This window comes from Heterocephalus glaber, unplaced genomic scaffold (genome assembly GCF_053883595.1).
Source record: "Heterocephalus glaber isolate CG9 unplaced genomic scaffold, H.glaber_assembly_v1.0 deba00001481, whole genome shotgun sequence".
NCBI lineage: Eukaryota > Metazoa > Chordata > Mammalia > Rodentia > Bathyergidae > Heterocephalus > Heterocephalus glaber.
The window spans coordinates 9927743-9944147 of record NW_028258317.1 but is presented as its reverse complement, the minus strand read 5'-3'; the positions used below and the strand labels follow the sequence as shown (position 1 = coordinate 9944147).

At 38.2% G+C, this 16405-nt stretch overlaps 1 protein-coding gene across 1 annotated transcript; it reads right to left on the bottom strand.

Annotated features, from left to right (window-relative positions):
• Window positions 1-1734: 1734 nt before the first annotated feature.
• Mrpl50 (mitochondrial ribosomal protein L50) lies at window positions 1735-16298 on the bottom strand. Its single transcript, XM_004848212.3, has 2 exons — window positions 16140-16298; window positions 1735-2465 (listed from the first exon to the last, which is right to left on the bottom strand). Exons 1-2 carry the CDS (start codon window positions 16229-16231, stop codon window positions 2081-2083), a joined length of 477 nt encoding a protein of 158 aa, XP_004848269.1. The 5' UTR covers window positions 16232-16298; the 3' UTR covers window positions 1735-2080.
• Window positions 16299-16405: the final 107 nt, after the last annotated feature.

Genomic DNA, 16405 nt, shown 5'->3' with positions numbered 1-16405 from the left:
ACTCCTTTCATATAGCAATAATTACATTTTTTAAAACATGACTTATAAGACCTCAGTAAGTTAGCAAACCTTGGTTTTTGCTGTGTAAAAACTAAAGGTCATTATTCTGAAATAGACTATCAGCCAATGATGTCCTCTAGAGTTACTGATGGTTGTATATCTTATCTTCCCTGGCGGCTAAATTTCCCATAACTATTGTTTCAGGAAAGGGTATCATTCTCCCATTTCAAAACTTGAGGTCGGGGTCTAGAGCCATGTTATTCAAAACATTGCCAGCACTTGATATGAGGGTTCTTTTTTTTTGGTACCAGGGATCGAACTCGGGACCTTGCACTTGCAAGGCAGGCACTGGAACCACTGAGCTAAATACCCAGCCCTATGAGTTTTAAAGACTAGCAGAAGCTCAGAACCAGTTCCAGACCTACACTAGAATCTTCATTTGAAGAGATTCCCAAGACTCATATTTATATTCTGAGAAACACTGCTGCTGTAGGCTACAAAGGTGTAATTTCCTGTGTTAAACATAACACAAATCCTGGTTTTTGCAGTTACAGTACCTCTCCAGTTGTAACCGTGTTTTCACATTGACTTCTTCATTTCTATTTTCATCTTGCTCTTGTATGGGAAACATGATCAAATCCTGTATATGAAGCTCAAGTATTTCCATGCTGAATCCCTCTTCCAGAGTAAAAGCAGAAGGGATGCAATTTTAACAGCAGTAATGTCTAAACTCAGTGCTCCAGACAGACACTTCTCTGCTGGAAGTGATGCGCCATAGATCACTATGTCCAGGCCTAAATCACTGCTGAGGCAGGGCCCTACAGGAGGAGGTCAGGTGACAAGAGGGCACAGTGTAGCGAGGCCTGGCTGAGGATTATCTTTCTTTCCACCCATTCACCAGAAAACCAAGCATTGTCTCCTGCATACCCTAGCCATTCTCTGTTCAATCAGGCATCCCCTTTTGGTTTCCTTATCTACACTATAAAGGTCCTGAGGATGCAAGCCAAGCTTTTTGCCTCATCAGGACAAAGAGTTATCCACCTGGCCTCAGCTATGTAAACTTTACTGTGACTTTGTCTTCTTGAGTTTCTGAATCTCTCACCATCATTTCTCATTCCGTGAACCCTTCAGCTTCAGCCACTCAGGCCAGGTGGGGGCACTTCTCAAGTTCTTGAATGTAGTACCTGCTGTGATTTTCCGGACATGACTGTATTGCTAATTTTCCTATTGAGTATGTTCAAATTTACACACTCAACTGATTTGCTTCCCTCTCAGAGAACTCAACTAGGAAAAAAAAATAAATGTAATTTCCTTCATTTAAAACCAATCCCTTCTTTCAGAATTGTCAGTAGTCCTTAAAAGAATGTAAGAAATTTGTCTCATTACCCATATTTAAAGCCTGAAAACAATTTCTAATGTGACCATTAATTCTGTCATTGAGAATTTTAATTTCTATTTAATTTCCACAAATTACAAAGTATATCAGATTACAAACATTTGCCCTCCAATAAATACTCATAAGTATAAGACAACCACTTTTAAAGTTATGAGACAAAGTTTGGGATAAGCATCATCTCTCTAAAGAAATACATAATATGCCATCTTTATCTCCTATTTTTAAGAAGTCATAGCACTTAATAGGTATCATATACTTTAATTTTTAAAATACTTATTTTAAGGAAATGATAAGGCAAAAAAAAAGCAAGTTTCACTTAAAAAAATAAAGACACAATATTCTTCAAGAAATCTTTAATTCCAAGAAATTAATCCAGAATTGAATATATTCCCTACTATTTGTACTCATGTAGTAGAGCAAACGTGAAATAACTTTCAATAGTATACAACAAAGACTTTTTTCTTTTATTAATATCTAATCTAATACAAGTTTCCTTATCTGTATATGGACTATACATAGTTCCATCTTAAAGACTCCTAATAGCATTGAACATTTTCTTGCAATTTCTGCTTTATGCCTATGAAGACTAACATCTGAACTTGTGATGGCTTCCTATCTTAAACCCAATTAATGTTCTCTGAAGAAAAATACTTCTGTAAGTTATGCATTCATCCTCTGAATTGATTAGTAACCCCAGGTGATTTTCAAATTGGGAGGCAAATTACTAGCAATAAGTTCATCAAATTTAGACCTGTCTTGAACAGGAACATTATAGAAATCAAGAACATCTCTGACACTGCACATCTGGTGAAGCCTGGAGTTAGGCACTGCATGGCCCAAGTCATCAGCTAGATGTGCCAAGAGACTGAACTTCATATGACAATCTTCTAGGGAGATGTCTTGCCAATTACTAGGAAAAGATGAACCAAAAATTTCTTTAATATGAGATTCCAAACGACTCTGGAGATCTTCAGGTGGTATGTATGTTCGGCTTCGTAAAGGTGGACAAACCAGGAGAGGTTCTTTTTTCACTTCTTCTGTCTCATTGACCACTGGTTCTTTCTCTTTTCTGGAATAAAAAAACAAATAAGTGGATCTGTGGTTCAGTGAATTAATGAAGTTAGGGCCGGGGATTTAGCTCAGTGGTTTCACCACCTGCTGCACAAGTCCAAGGACCCAAGTTTGATCCCCAGTACCAAAAAAAAAAAAAAAGAAAGTGCCAGGAAGAATTAATGAAGTTAAACACCTGACTGAATCTTGCCCAACAATTAAAGTCAACAAATAGGCCATTCCACTGCTCCCAGCCTAGAGGAAGGGGCTTCCAGGCTGCTGTTCCAGTGCTCCCATCCCAGAGGAAGGGGGTTCCAGGCCGTTGTCCAACTGCTCCCAGCACAGAGGAAGGGGCTTCCAGGCCGCCGTTCCAGCGCTCCCAGCCTAGAGGTAAGGGCTTCCGGGCTGCCATTCCAGAGCTCCCAGCTCAGAGGTAGGGGGTTCCAGGTCACTGTTCCACCACTCCCAGCCCAGAGGAAGGGGCTTCCGGGCTGCTGTTCCAGCTCTCCCAGTCCAGAGGAAGGGGCTTCCAGGCCACCATTCCAGTGCTCCCAGCAGAGAGGAAGGGGATTCCGGGCTGCCGTTCTAGCACTCCCAGCTCAGAGGTAGGGGGTACCGGGCTGCCATTCCACCGCTCCCAGCAGAGAGGTAGGGGTTTCCTGGATGCTGTTCCACCTCTCCCAGCTCAGAGGCAGGGGCTTCCAGGCCACCGTTCTACCGCTCCCAGCCCAGAGGAAGGGGCTTCTGGGCTGCCATTCCAGCTCTCCCAGCCAAGAGGAAGGAAGGGCCTTCCAGGCCACATTTCCAGCTTTCCCAGCCCAGAGGTAGGGGCTTCCGGGCAGCCGTTCCACCACTCCCAACTCAGAGGCTTCTGGGCTGCCGTTCCAGCACTCCCAGCCCAAAGGAAAGGGCTTCTGGGCAGCCGTTCCAGCACTCCCAGCAGAGAGGTAGGGGCTTCCAGGCTGTCATTCTACCACTCCAAGCTCAAAGGTAGGGGCTTTCAGGCCGCCATTCCACCTCTCCCAGCCCAGAGGTAGGGGCTTCCAGGCTCCTGTTCCAGCACTCACAGACCACAGGTAGGGGCTTCCGGGCCACCAATCCACCACTCCCAGCTCAGAGGAGGTGAGCCACATGGGCAACCAACAGCAACTCCCCTCCAGTCAAAATGAGAAGACACGTAAACGAGTCTCAAAACCAGACTTCCAGATCACCTACAGCAACCCCAAAGGAACAGGAAATGGAACACTCTGATACTCAACCACCTGGACTCCCTGAACTGGCAACAAAAGAAGATCTGGAAAAAAAGAAATCAGAAATAATTCCTCAGATAACAGCAGGAATTGTGCTTATAGTGAAAGACATGATTAATAAATCTATAGAGGAGGGGAGGAACATGATGGAATCCCAACATAGGAAACAAATTGAATCCATAAAACAGATGCAAAACAGATTTCCAGGAGATCAAAAACGCCACTGAAAGTCTAAACAGCAGAATGAGCCAATGTGAGGACAGAATTTCAGATACAGAAGATAAGATTGTAATCAGTGACCAGGAAAAGAAAAATTGCTTCAAAAACGTAAGGGACAAAGAGAAATCAATCCAGCAGCTGCTAGACGATCCAAAGAAGAATAACATAAGACTAATTGGAGTCAACCAAGAAACAGAAGAGAGTGCAGATGACATAAAAAAAAATCTTCACAGAAGTAATGGCAGAAAACTTCCCAAACAGGGGAAAAGAACTTAACATACAGATAAATGAGGCATATAGGACTCCAACAAGGCTTGATCAAAAAAAATCTACATAGGCATATAATTGTTAAGATTGCAGAAACCCAACAGAAGAACAAAATTCTACAAGCAGTGAGAGAAAAGAAACAAATCACATACAAAGGAAAGCCCATCAGAATCACAGAAGACTTCTTAACACAAACCATCAAGGCAAGAAGAGCTTGGAGTGACATATTCCAAGCCCTAAAGGAAAACTGCCTCCAACCCAGATTGATATATCCTGCAAAACTATCTTTCAAAATTGATGGAGAAGATATTTTCGTGACAAAGAGCACTTTAGGAATTTCATGAATACCAAACCAGCACTCCAAAAAAATTTAGACAACATCCTTGGAACGGACAATGAGGATCACAACCCCAGGAAGCACAGCCGAATGAACCCATTGGGCGAAACAAGAAATTAAATGTTAAGGGGGAAAATCCAACAAAAAGAAAAAGGCATGGTAATGATAAATCAATAAATATTGGTTATAACTATCAATATTAATGGTCTCAATTCACCAATCAAAAGAAATAAGACTTGCAGAATGGATCAAGAAGCAAAATCCAACAATATGCTGCATACAAGAAACACACAATTCAAAACGAAACTCACAGACTGAAAGTTAAAGGGCGGGAAACAATACTCCATGCGACGGGAACCCAAAAAAAAAGAAGTAGCTATTTTCTTTGCAGATCCAGTAGATTTCAAAGAGATTGATAGATTTTAACAGAGACAAAGAAAGACACGACATCCTTGTATAGGAAACAATCCAACAGGAAGAGATGACAATCATAAATATCCATGCACAAAACACTAGTTCGCCCAACTATACAAAACAAATACTAACGGACATGAAAAGTCATATATGCACTAATTCAATAGTAATGGGGAACCTCAATACCCTAAAGACACAAATAGATAGATCAAATAGACAAAAAATAAATAATAAAATACAAGAACTCAATCAAACTCTTGAAAAAATGAACAGATGTTTACAGAGTATTCCACCCCACAAAATCAGAATACACATCTTCATCTGCACATGGGTCATTCTCCAATAGACCACATGCTTGCTCATAGAACATGTTTAAGTAAGTGCAAAAGAACTGAAGTTATCCCCTGCATATTATGAGACCATAGAGCAATGAAACTGGAGATCAATAGCAAAAGAGACTGGAAAAATTTCATAAACACGTGGAAATTGAACAACACACTTATGAATAACCAATAGGTCACAGAGGAAATTAAAGAAGAAATCAGACAATTCCTTCAATTAAATGACAATGACAATACAACATATCGGAATCTATGGGTCACAATGAAAAGAGTCTTACGGGGGAAATTCATACCAGTGAATACACATATTAGGAAAACACAGCAAGCCCAATTAACCTCATGCTGAACCTCAAGCTTCTAGAAAAAGAAGAGCAGGACAAACCCAAAGCTCATTCAAGGGAGGAAATTATAAAGATCAGAGCAGAAATCAATTCAATGGAGACTAAGAGAACAATACAAAAAATTAATGAAGCCAAGAGTTGGGTCTTCAAAAGAATAAACAAAATTGACAAACCTTTAGCCAACCTTATCGAAAAAGGAAAGAAAAGGCCCAAATCCACTCAATTAGGAATGAAAATGATGAAATTACAATGGACCCAGCAGAAATCCAGAGGATCATCAATACCTACTTGAAGACCTTATATGCCAATAAGATGGACAACACAGAAGAAATGGACAGATTCCTAGATACATACGAATTACCAAAGTTGAATGAAGACCTAAAAATTCTAAACAACCCAATATCAACCAATGAAATGGAAAACGTAATTAAAAACTTACCAACTAAGAAAAGCCCAGGTCCTGATGGCTTCACTGCTGAATTCCACATGACATTTAGAGACGAACTACTGCCATGGCTGCTTAAACTCTTGAATGAAATTGAAAGGGAAGCAGTACTCCCGAATTCATTCCTGGAAGCAAACATCACCTTGATCCCCAAAGCAGAGAAAAACCCAACTGAAAAGGAGAAGTACAGGCCAATCTCACTAATGAACATAGATGAAAAAATTCTTAATAAGATGCTGGCAAATAGAATGCAGAAGGTCATCAAGAAGATCACACACCCTGACCAGGGCCGGGGATTCAGTTCAGTGGTTCTGGTGCCTGCCTCGCAAGTGCAAGGTCCCAAGTTCGATCCCCGGTACCAAAAAAAAAAAAAAAAAAACCACACACACATACACCCTGACCAAGTGGGATTCATCCCAGGGATGCAGGGATGGTTCAACATATGCAAATCAATCAATATAATACACTATATCAATAGAGCCAAGGACAAAAACCACATGATTATCTCCATAAATGCAGAAAAAGCATTTGATAAAATCCAACACGCATTTATGATAAAAACTCTACCAAAAATTGGAATAGATGGTCTCTACCTCAATCTGATAAAAGCCATCTATGAAAAACCAACAGCCAGTATCATACTAAATGGTCAAAAACCGAAATCCTTCACACTAAAATCAGGAACAAGACAAGGATGTCCACTATCACCACTCTTATTCAATGTAGTTTTAGAAACATTAGCCACAGCAATTAGACAAGAGAAAGAAATAAAAGGAATAAAGATAAGAAAAGAAGAAGTCAAAATGTCAATATTTGCAGATTACATAATACTCTATATAGAAGTCCCCAAGAATGCCAGAAGGCTTCTAGACTTAATGATCAAATTCAGTAGAGTAGCTGCTTACAAGATCAACACACAAAAATCAATAGCTTTCCTCTATATGAACAACAGACACACTGAGACAGATACAGGGCAAACAATTCCTTTCACAATAGCATCTAAATAACTGAAATACCTAGGAATCAACCTAACAAAAGAAATCAAAGACTTCTCTGAAAATTATAGCACTCTGAAAAGAGAGATTGAAGATGATATCAGAAAATGGAAAGACATCCCCTGCTCCTGGGTAGGAAGGATCAATATACTGAAAATGGCCATGCTTCCAAAAGTGCTATGTAGATTCAATGCAATCCCAATTGAAATCCCAGCAGCATACTTCACGGACCTTGAGAAAACAATCCAAAAATTCATTTGGAACAAGAAGAGACTCAGAATAGCAAAATCAATTCTAGGTAACAGAGACATGGCAGGGGGTATCACAATCCCCAACTTGAAACTATACTACAAAGCTACTGTGATAAAAACAGCACAGTACTGGGAAAGAAACAGACCTCAGGGCCAGTGGAACAGATTAGAAGATGCAGAAACAACTCCAGACACACTCAGCTACCTCATCTTCGACAAAGGAGTCAAAAACCCTCGCTGGAGGAAAGATGGCCTCTTTAATAAATGGTGCTGGAAAAATTGGGTTTCAACTTGCCAAAAATTAAAACTAGACCTATACCTCTCGCCATGCATTAAACTAAAATCAAAATGGATTAAAGACCTAAATATTAAAATAGAAATGCTGAACTGGCTGGAACAGAAGTTAGGTAGAACTCTTGAAAACATTGGTGTAGGAAAAGATTTAATGAACAAAACCTCAGTTGCCCGTGAACTAGTACAAACAATCAACAAGTGGGATCTCTTCTTAATAAAAAGCTTCTGCACAGCAAGAGAAACCACCAGCAGTGTGAAGAGACAACTCAAAATGTGGAAAAAAATCTTTACCTGCTGTTCCTCAGACAAAAGCCTACTATTTCAAATCTATAAACTTAGAAAGATCAGACCTCCCAAATTTAAAGACCCAATCTGAAAATGGGCATCTGGAATGAACAGAGATTTCTCAGACAAACAAGTAAAACCAGCAAATAAACATATGAAAAAATGTTCAACATCACTGGTCATTGGAGAGATCCAAATGAAAACAATGCTAAGATTCCACCTCACTCCAGAAAGAATGGCTACTATCATGAAATCAACCAATAACAAATGCTGGTGGGGCTGTGGGGGAAAGAGGAACTCTACTCCTCTGCTGGTGGGAGTGTAAATTGGTTCAACCACTGTGGAAATCAGTATGGAGATACCTCAAAGAACTAGGACTGGAAGTCCCATTTGATCCAGCTATTCCACTGCTGGGTATCTTCCCCAAAGAATTAAAAGAATCATACCACAGTGATATACGTGCACCCATGTTCACATCAGCACAATTTTTAATAGCTAAAACTTGAAAGCAGCCCAGATGACCATCAACAGGAGACTGCATAAAGAAAATGTAGGTTTTCTTATAAGATGGAGTACTACTCAGCCATAAAAAATGAGAAATGAGAGTCATTTATAGCTAAATGTATGCACACCGAGGCAATACTCTTAAGTGAAATAAATAAGACACACGTGTAAACACCAAATAGTTTCCCTAGTGTGAGAAACTGAAAGTGTAAGTAAGGACTAAAAGGTATAATGGATGGTGTGAAATGGGAAGAAAAGGGGCAAAGGGGAAGGGGAAGTGGAAGGAGTAGGGGAAAGGAAAGAAGGGAATGGAATTAATATCAGAAAATGGAAAAAATGGAAACAAAGTCTTTGTTCACAGGGAAGGGAGGGCAGGGAATGGGGAAAAAATAAGATCAAGATACATCATGTAAAGGTACATGTTCCCAGTGAGAAATATAAATGTATTGTATACCTAAAATGTACCAATAAAAGAATTTAAGGGGAAAAAAATAAAATCAACACATAATTTATACACTACTTCATGATACTATGGACAGCAGAAAAGAATAAGCCACATTCCTCCCCTTGCAATGTTTATAGCTGAATGAGTGGGCACAAACAGACCACCAAAGTAAGGTAAATTATTCTGTCTAGGATTTCTAGTCCTCCAAGATCTAACCTCTTAACCTTATTTCCCATTAATTTCTATGCACTACAGGCCTTACTCAAACTAAATTACATTTTGTTTGCCAAACATTCTCTTTCTTGACACTTACTAGCTCAAGTTATACACTTTCATATATGCTCATCTTTTATTTTCACCTACAAAAATTGTACTCATCCTAAAAGACCTGTTTTCTTTCAACAAACTTTAACCTGACTTCCCCAATCAAATATAACCACATTCCTCTGCTTTTCTCAGCACTTTATATTGCTATATCACATCCTACTGAAGTTTTAATTTTGTTTATATCCAATTTCTCTTAGATCAGGGTTCTCCAGCTTCAAATGTATTTACATTCTGGACTAGACAATTCTTTGGGAGTAGAGATTCTGTTCATTGCAGGATGTTTAGTATACCTGGCTGCTATCTACTGGATGCCACCAGTACTCCTGTCCTTAAGTCATGATATCCAAAAGACATTGCCAAATGTCCCCAGTGGACAAAAATTGTCTTGGTTGAGAACCATTGGAACAGATTATAAACTCCTTAGTACAAAGACCTGTTTTATTGATTTTAGGTTCTTTGAAAACACATTTAATAATTGCTTGTACAAGGACTAAGTATATGGGGGAAAGGAAGGGAATCTGCATGACATACCATGTAAATCCTTAAAGATTTGTTCAAGTGAACCACCCATGGAGTCTTGTTTCCCAGAGAGTTGGCAACTGACTAGGACTGATCATCCCTATTGAAAATGGAGGCACCAGAAATGAAATAGTGTGCTGCTCAGATAGGATTAAAAGTAAAAAGGATGGGCCAGGGATTTAGCTCAGTGGTTCCACTGTCTGCCTCGCAAGCTAAGGACCCGAGTTCAATCCCTGGTACCAAAAAAACCAAAAAAACAAAAAGTAAAAAGGAGACAAGGAAATCATAACTAAACAATATCCTTTGTAAAAAGACTGTAACTTCCAGGAGTTAGCCAAAGACACCCAAGACAGCTCTGTGCCACATTCCTTGGCTAGATTTACATTTCTTTCCTACCAGACTCATCACTAAAAGGCCATAAATTGGTTCAATTTAAAAAATAAGAAATAGAAGCCTGGCCCTGAGATAAGGACTGCCCCAATATGAACAGTCCTTGGTCAGATTTATACTCATTTTCTAACAGACCCATTAAAATAGAAGGCTATAATTGGCCCAAGTCTGGAAGAGAACGAGTATAAATCTGACCAAGGACTACTGATATTGGGCAGTCCTTCACATAAAGGTACAAATTCCCAATGATGAATGTCATCATATTGCATACCTAAAATGTATCAATAAATTTAATGAACTAAAAAAAAAGAAAGTAAACAAAAGGTTGATTGACTCCAGAGAATGTTTAAATCACCAATTTTTTTTTAATGCCTTAAAACAGACTGGTACCCTTTGGGAGGGGATTTTCTTCCCTAGCTTTTCAAACTCTCTAAAAAAAGTATAAATGCCTCATTTCTAAGTACCTGCACTCCCCCTGAGTGCATCCTATACTATCTTTCCTTATTAAACCCTACTCATGCCTCTCTTTGATGTTTCCTAAAAATTCTTTTTCTGCAATGGGAGTCAGTGAGCTTGTTACAGTGAAATGGGTTAAGTTTGAAAAATTCTCAGACCCAGTCTGGTGACATAGCCAAGAATGTGGTAATACAATGCCTCCTTGACTACTTAAATGACGTTCTTCCAGAAATGAATGCCTCTTTCTACATTGAATGTATACCAACTTCTCATTATCCACTTGCTAGGGTTTGGACATGTCCTCCAAAAGTTCATGTCTTGGCACTTAATCCTTAAATTCATGTTATGGTATTTGGAGTTGGGATCTTTGGGAGGCAATTAGGATCAAATGAGGTCATGAGGGCTGGCATCTCATGAAGGCTTTAGAAGAGAGATTCAAGCTAGCACACTTGCTCTTTCTTACCAGGTGACACCTTCAGTCATGCCATGAGGCAAAAACAAGGCCCTTATCAGAAGCAGAGCAGACAACAATGCTATGCCCTTGGGATTTATCAGCTTCCAGAGCTAAGTCAAATGAGCATTTATTCATTATAAATTACCCAATCTTGGGTATTTTGTTATATTAATAGAAAACAGACTAAGGCACTACCAAAGTAATAACAGGGAGATATGCTATACTATCTCCCATTTATAAAGAAAAAAAATTCACTCTAGATTTCATGTTTCTTCTATTACTCATCTTTTCAAACTTCTCAAGTTGTCTATGTTTAGTTTCTACTTCCTCACTTTCCCTATTCCCCTCAAATTACTCCAACCATATCACATCACAGTCAAAATGAAATGTAAATCATGTAAGTGAACTAAATATTCAAATCAAAAGATAAAGGGTGGCTAAGTGAATTAAAAACCAAGGTGGAAACACATAATGTCTCAAAGAAACTCATTTTTGGTTCAAGGACCCATATAGGCTAAAAGGAAAAGGATGGGAAAAAGTTACTCCATGCAAATGGAAGCCCAAAGAAAGCAGGCACAGTTACACTTACATTAGACAAAATAAACTTTTAAGTGAAAAATCTCAAGACAAAGGTCATCATTATATAATAATAAAGTGGTCAATTTAAGAGGAAGATATAAAAACTATAAATATATATGTACCCAACACGAGAGCACCTAAGTGTATACAACAAATACTGACAGCTCTGAAAGGAGAAACTAACTGCAATACAATAATAATGGGAGAATGCAATAACCCATTTTCAATAACAGATGGAATATCCAGACACAAAACCTATAAAGAAGCACTGAACTTGAATGACCTAACAGACACATATAGAACTTTCTGTTCAACAGCAAAAGAATATGCATTCTTCTCCAACACACACATTCCGTGGGATAAAAGTGTTAATAAAATCAAGAAGATGAAAATCATATCAACTATCTTCCACAAAAGAATAAAACTAGATGTCAGTAAACTAAGAAAACAAGCAAACCAAAAAAATATAACAAATAGACAGAAACTAAGTAGCATACTCTTAAACAACCACTAGGTCAAAGGGAAAAATCAAGATATAAAGATATAAAAGTATCTTGAGATAAAAGAAAATGAAATATGCCAAAACAAAACTCATGACATGCCTGAAAAGCAGTACTAAGATGAAGTTTATAGCAATAAATGCCTACCTTAAAAAGATTTCAAACAACCTAGTATTAAGCTATAGGAACTAGGAAAATAACAAAACTGAGCCCAAACTCAGCAGAAGGAAGAAAATAATAAAAATCAGAGCAAATATAAATCCGATAACAGAAAAAAAAAAAAAATCAACAAAACTAAGAGTTGGTTTTTTGCAAACATAAGTAAAAACTGGCAAATCCTTAGATAAACTAAAGGTACAAAAAGAAAGAAAAGAACAAAATAAGTAAAATCAGAAATGTAAGAAGCAATAATACAAATATAAAATATCAAAAGGTGGGGCAGGGATTTAGCTCAGTGGTTCCAGCACCTGGCTTGCAAGCACAAGGTCCTGAGTTCGATCCCCAGTACCAAAAAAAAAAAAAAAAAATCAAAAGAGGCCATTATAACTACATGACAACAAATTGGATAACCTAGAAGAAATGGGTAAGTTTATAGAAACATGCAACCTACTAAGACTAATTCAAAAAATAGCCCAAATAGATCTGTACCAATAAGAACGAAGTAGTAACTAAAAACTTCCCCAAGAAGAAAAAGGCTGACACCAGCCAGATGGCTTCATGAATTCTACTAAACTATCAAAGAAGAAATGCTATGCCTTTTACAAATTCTTTCAAAAATTTGCAGTACTTCCAAACTCATCTTACAAGACCATAATATCAAAGCCAGATGAAGATATCACAAGAAAACTACAAGCCAGTATCTCTAATAAACACAGGTACAAAAATCCTTAAAAATAGCAAATCAAAGGGGTAGGGGTGGCAGCAGGGGAAAGGGAGAGATCAGAGTTACAGGCTGGAATCTGGAAAGAATCCATATATAGATTGTGTTTAAAACTATAGAAGAGATGTAGATAGACTAGGCTGGAGCTCATCAGTGGGTCGGGAAGGAAGAGTCACTGAGATCAAAGGAAAGAAGGGTGTGTTTCCAGAAGAAGCACATAGAACTATGATGTACAGTACACAGTACTCGATAGTGTGATAAATGACTGTTACTGTTTTATGTACTTATCATAACATGCTGTGCTTTTCATCCTTTAGAGAATAATCCTACTTATACAAAAGAGTTTACTGTAAAACAGTAACAACAGTGTGCTGCTATGCCAATGGTAGCCTCATGTATCTCGTGTTTAACTGCGTATCTGGATAAAATCAAAGGGCCATCACAGATGACTGACGTATACCTTCTCAGTTTGCACTTAGAAGTTGGCACTCTGTGTGGTACTTTGCGATACACATGGATGAAACTGCCTAATAACATATTCATCAGATTATATTTCCATCACATGTCACATGACTGTATTGAAATTTAAATTTAAAAAATTTGGCCTATGTGAAGTCTACTAGCTAATTAGAATTTTCTTCCCAGACCATTATTTGTTCAATATTAGTTTTGAAAATCTTTCTAAAACAAATCACATCCTTTCATGTCTTGTTAATGCTTGAGATGTTTTTTTAAATTATATGGGAAAATGTTTAAGTACTTTTCAGTTTTGCTTTGGTTGAGTTCTATTATATTTGAATATTACTATAGTTTTTTCCCTTGCATTGCTTTTCTTTGAACAATTTTAATTTTTGTGTATATGTGTGTTTAATGATAATAAAGTGATACATTAGAAAAAATGAAAAAGCAACTGACAAATTGGGAGAAAATAATTGACCATATATATCTGATCTGATATACCCAGTAATAGCTAGAACATTTAAAGAACTTAAACAGCAAAAACAAAACCTTGTTTAAAAATGGGCAAAAGACTCAAAGGGACAATTTTCCAAAGATAATACACACGTCACCAAAAGGGAAAAGGGGCTCAACATCACTAATTATTATGGAAAAATAAATCAAAACCACAGTAAGGTAGTATCTCATACCTAGTAGGATGGCCATTATCAGAGATATTAAGTATCGGTGAGGATATGCAGAAAAGGCACCATTATACATCATTGGTATGGCCATTATGGAAAATATGGTTGTTCCTTAAAAAACATTTTTAAATTAATACTATCATATTATCTAATGATCCTTTTAGGTATATATCCAATGGAAATAAAATCAATATTGCAGAGATATTTGCATTTCCATGCTCACTGCAACATCATTTACAATAGCCAAGATATAGAAATGCCCCAAGTGCCCCCGATAAAGAAATTTTAATCACAACAAAATATTATTCAGCCTTAAAAAATAGGAATCCTGTCATTTTCAACAATATGGATGAACCCAGAGGACATTGCACCACTTGAAATAAGCAAGACAAAAAGAAAAATACTGAATGATCTCACTTATATGAGGAGTCTTAAAGTCAAACAGAAGCAGAGAAAGATATAGTTGGGAAAAAAGGGAAAATGTTGGTCAAAGATAAAGTTTCAGTTATGTGAGGTAAGTTCTAGAGATCTAATGTTCAGCACAGTGATTATCAGTAACAGTTTACAGTATTATATACGTCACTAAGATATTTTAAGTGCTCTCATTTCAAAAAAAGAATTAGGGCTGGGTGTGGTGGTGGGTGCATGCCTGTAATCCCAGCTACAGAGAAGGTTGAGAAAGAAAGATCACAAGTTCCAGGTCAGCCTGGGCAATTCAGCAAGACCTGTCTCAAAATAAATTGAAAAAAAACGAGCTGAGAATACATTCAGTGGTAGAGTGCTTGCCTAGAGTAAGGCCCTGGGTTCAATCCCCAGTGCAGAAATAATTAGTCTGGCTGTTATCAGTTCAGTGTGTGTATGTATATCAAAGTGCCACATTTCACACACAATTTGATAAATAATAAATTAAATACATATAATTTGATAAAATAAGTAGGTAAGAAACTGTAATTCATTCCTTCCATTTGCCCTAGTTTGCTTCATAACTTCAAACTTGAAAATGATATTCTACATTTGTTCAATTTTTTCATCTGCTAGAATATATGTTCTATGAGGACAAATTTTGGTTAACCACTGTAACCTTAACACCTAGAATACAGCCTGAATATAGCAGGCACTAAGAATATTTGTTGAGTGAATGAAGGAAACACACGGGGAAATTTGACAGATAATACTGACCAAAGAGAGAAAATGTTATGCCTGAGCTAATGCCAAAATTCTTTCTGGACTATTAAGACAAATTTTTGAAACTTATGAGGTCATGTGTTGTTCTCTGGTTACCACAATAAGTTCTAGTGTCCTGAACATTATCTAGGTCAAAAAGATGTACCTCCAAAAAATCCACAAGGCACAGTTTAACTTGGTTTGTGATTTTGGAAAAATACTTTTCTTCTTCATATGTCAGAGTACTTAAGGGCTGAGCAAGGACTTTGTTTCTGCTGCTGTTTCCTGCACTACAAGGTTAAAGCAACGCCAGACTAGCGCAAGCGTTTAGTAACTAATGGTTCAGTGAATGACTGAATCAACAAACGAACAAAATAGGAAGGTGCACTCATGCCTGATTCTGTGTGTGATGAAATATGCCTTAAAAATAAGTTTAGGACCGGGGATTTAGCTCAGTGGTTCCGGCGCCAGCCTCGCAAGCGCAAGGTCCCGAGTTCGATCCCCGATGCAAAAAAAAAAAAAAAAAAAATCATTCAAAAATGAGTTTAGTTTACCAAGCACTTTGACGTGCGTGCATGTTTTAGGCTCAACCTTCCAAACCTGCACACTTGGTGCCTCGCACATGTGGTCAATACTGTTTGCTTAATTAAACGAATGAAGTAGAAAGGAATGGAAACTGTATTTCCGTTATGAGAAGAAAAACGCAGAGGTAAAGTGACTGGGCCTCACGCCTCTTGGAGACCAACTCTGAATTTCTGAACTTGGAACTCTAATGCACTTTCTTGTCCTTATCAGGCTCGGGACCTCTCTCCCTCAAAACTCATCCTTTCATCCTCCTCAGTTTCTTTCCTTACTTTTCTTGAACTCAACTCAACGTCCAACTTTCAGCTTTACCTGGATTGAGACCAATACTCTCTACGTGCCGCCCCTGTGAACAGCCACGTCAATCCTCTTCTTGCAACACCAGGTACACACAGCGCCGCCATATTGGAAGAGAGCCGGGGTTGTTTGAACTCCTCTCTGGACGCGCGCAGATCAGCCAATCAGGTGCAATCTTGGGCAGGTTTTCCTTTTCCGGTCGTCGCCCCCTTTGTACACTGGGAAATGTAGTCCGGCGGCCATTTCCGGCGGACGCGTGGCCGAGGAGCGCTCTCGAAGCA

What these genes read in the sequence shown, in the direction of transcription:
- Mrpl50 (XM_004848212.3), bottom strand. Translation starts at nt 16,231, where the DNA reads ATGGCGGCGCTGTGTGTACCTGGTGTTGCAAGAAGAGGATTGACGTGG. An exon ending in GAGTATTGGTCTCAATCCAG is followed by an intron (nt 2,466 to 16,139) that starts GTAAAGCTGAAA and finishes TTTTTATTCCAG; the next exon opens with AAAAGAGAAAGAACCAGTGG.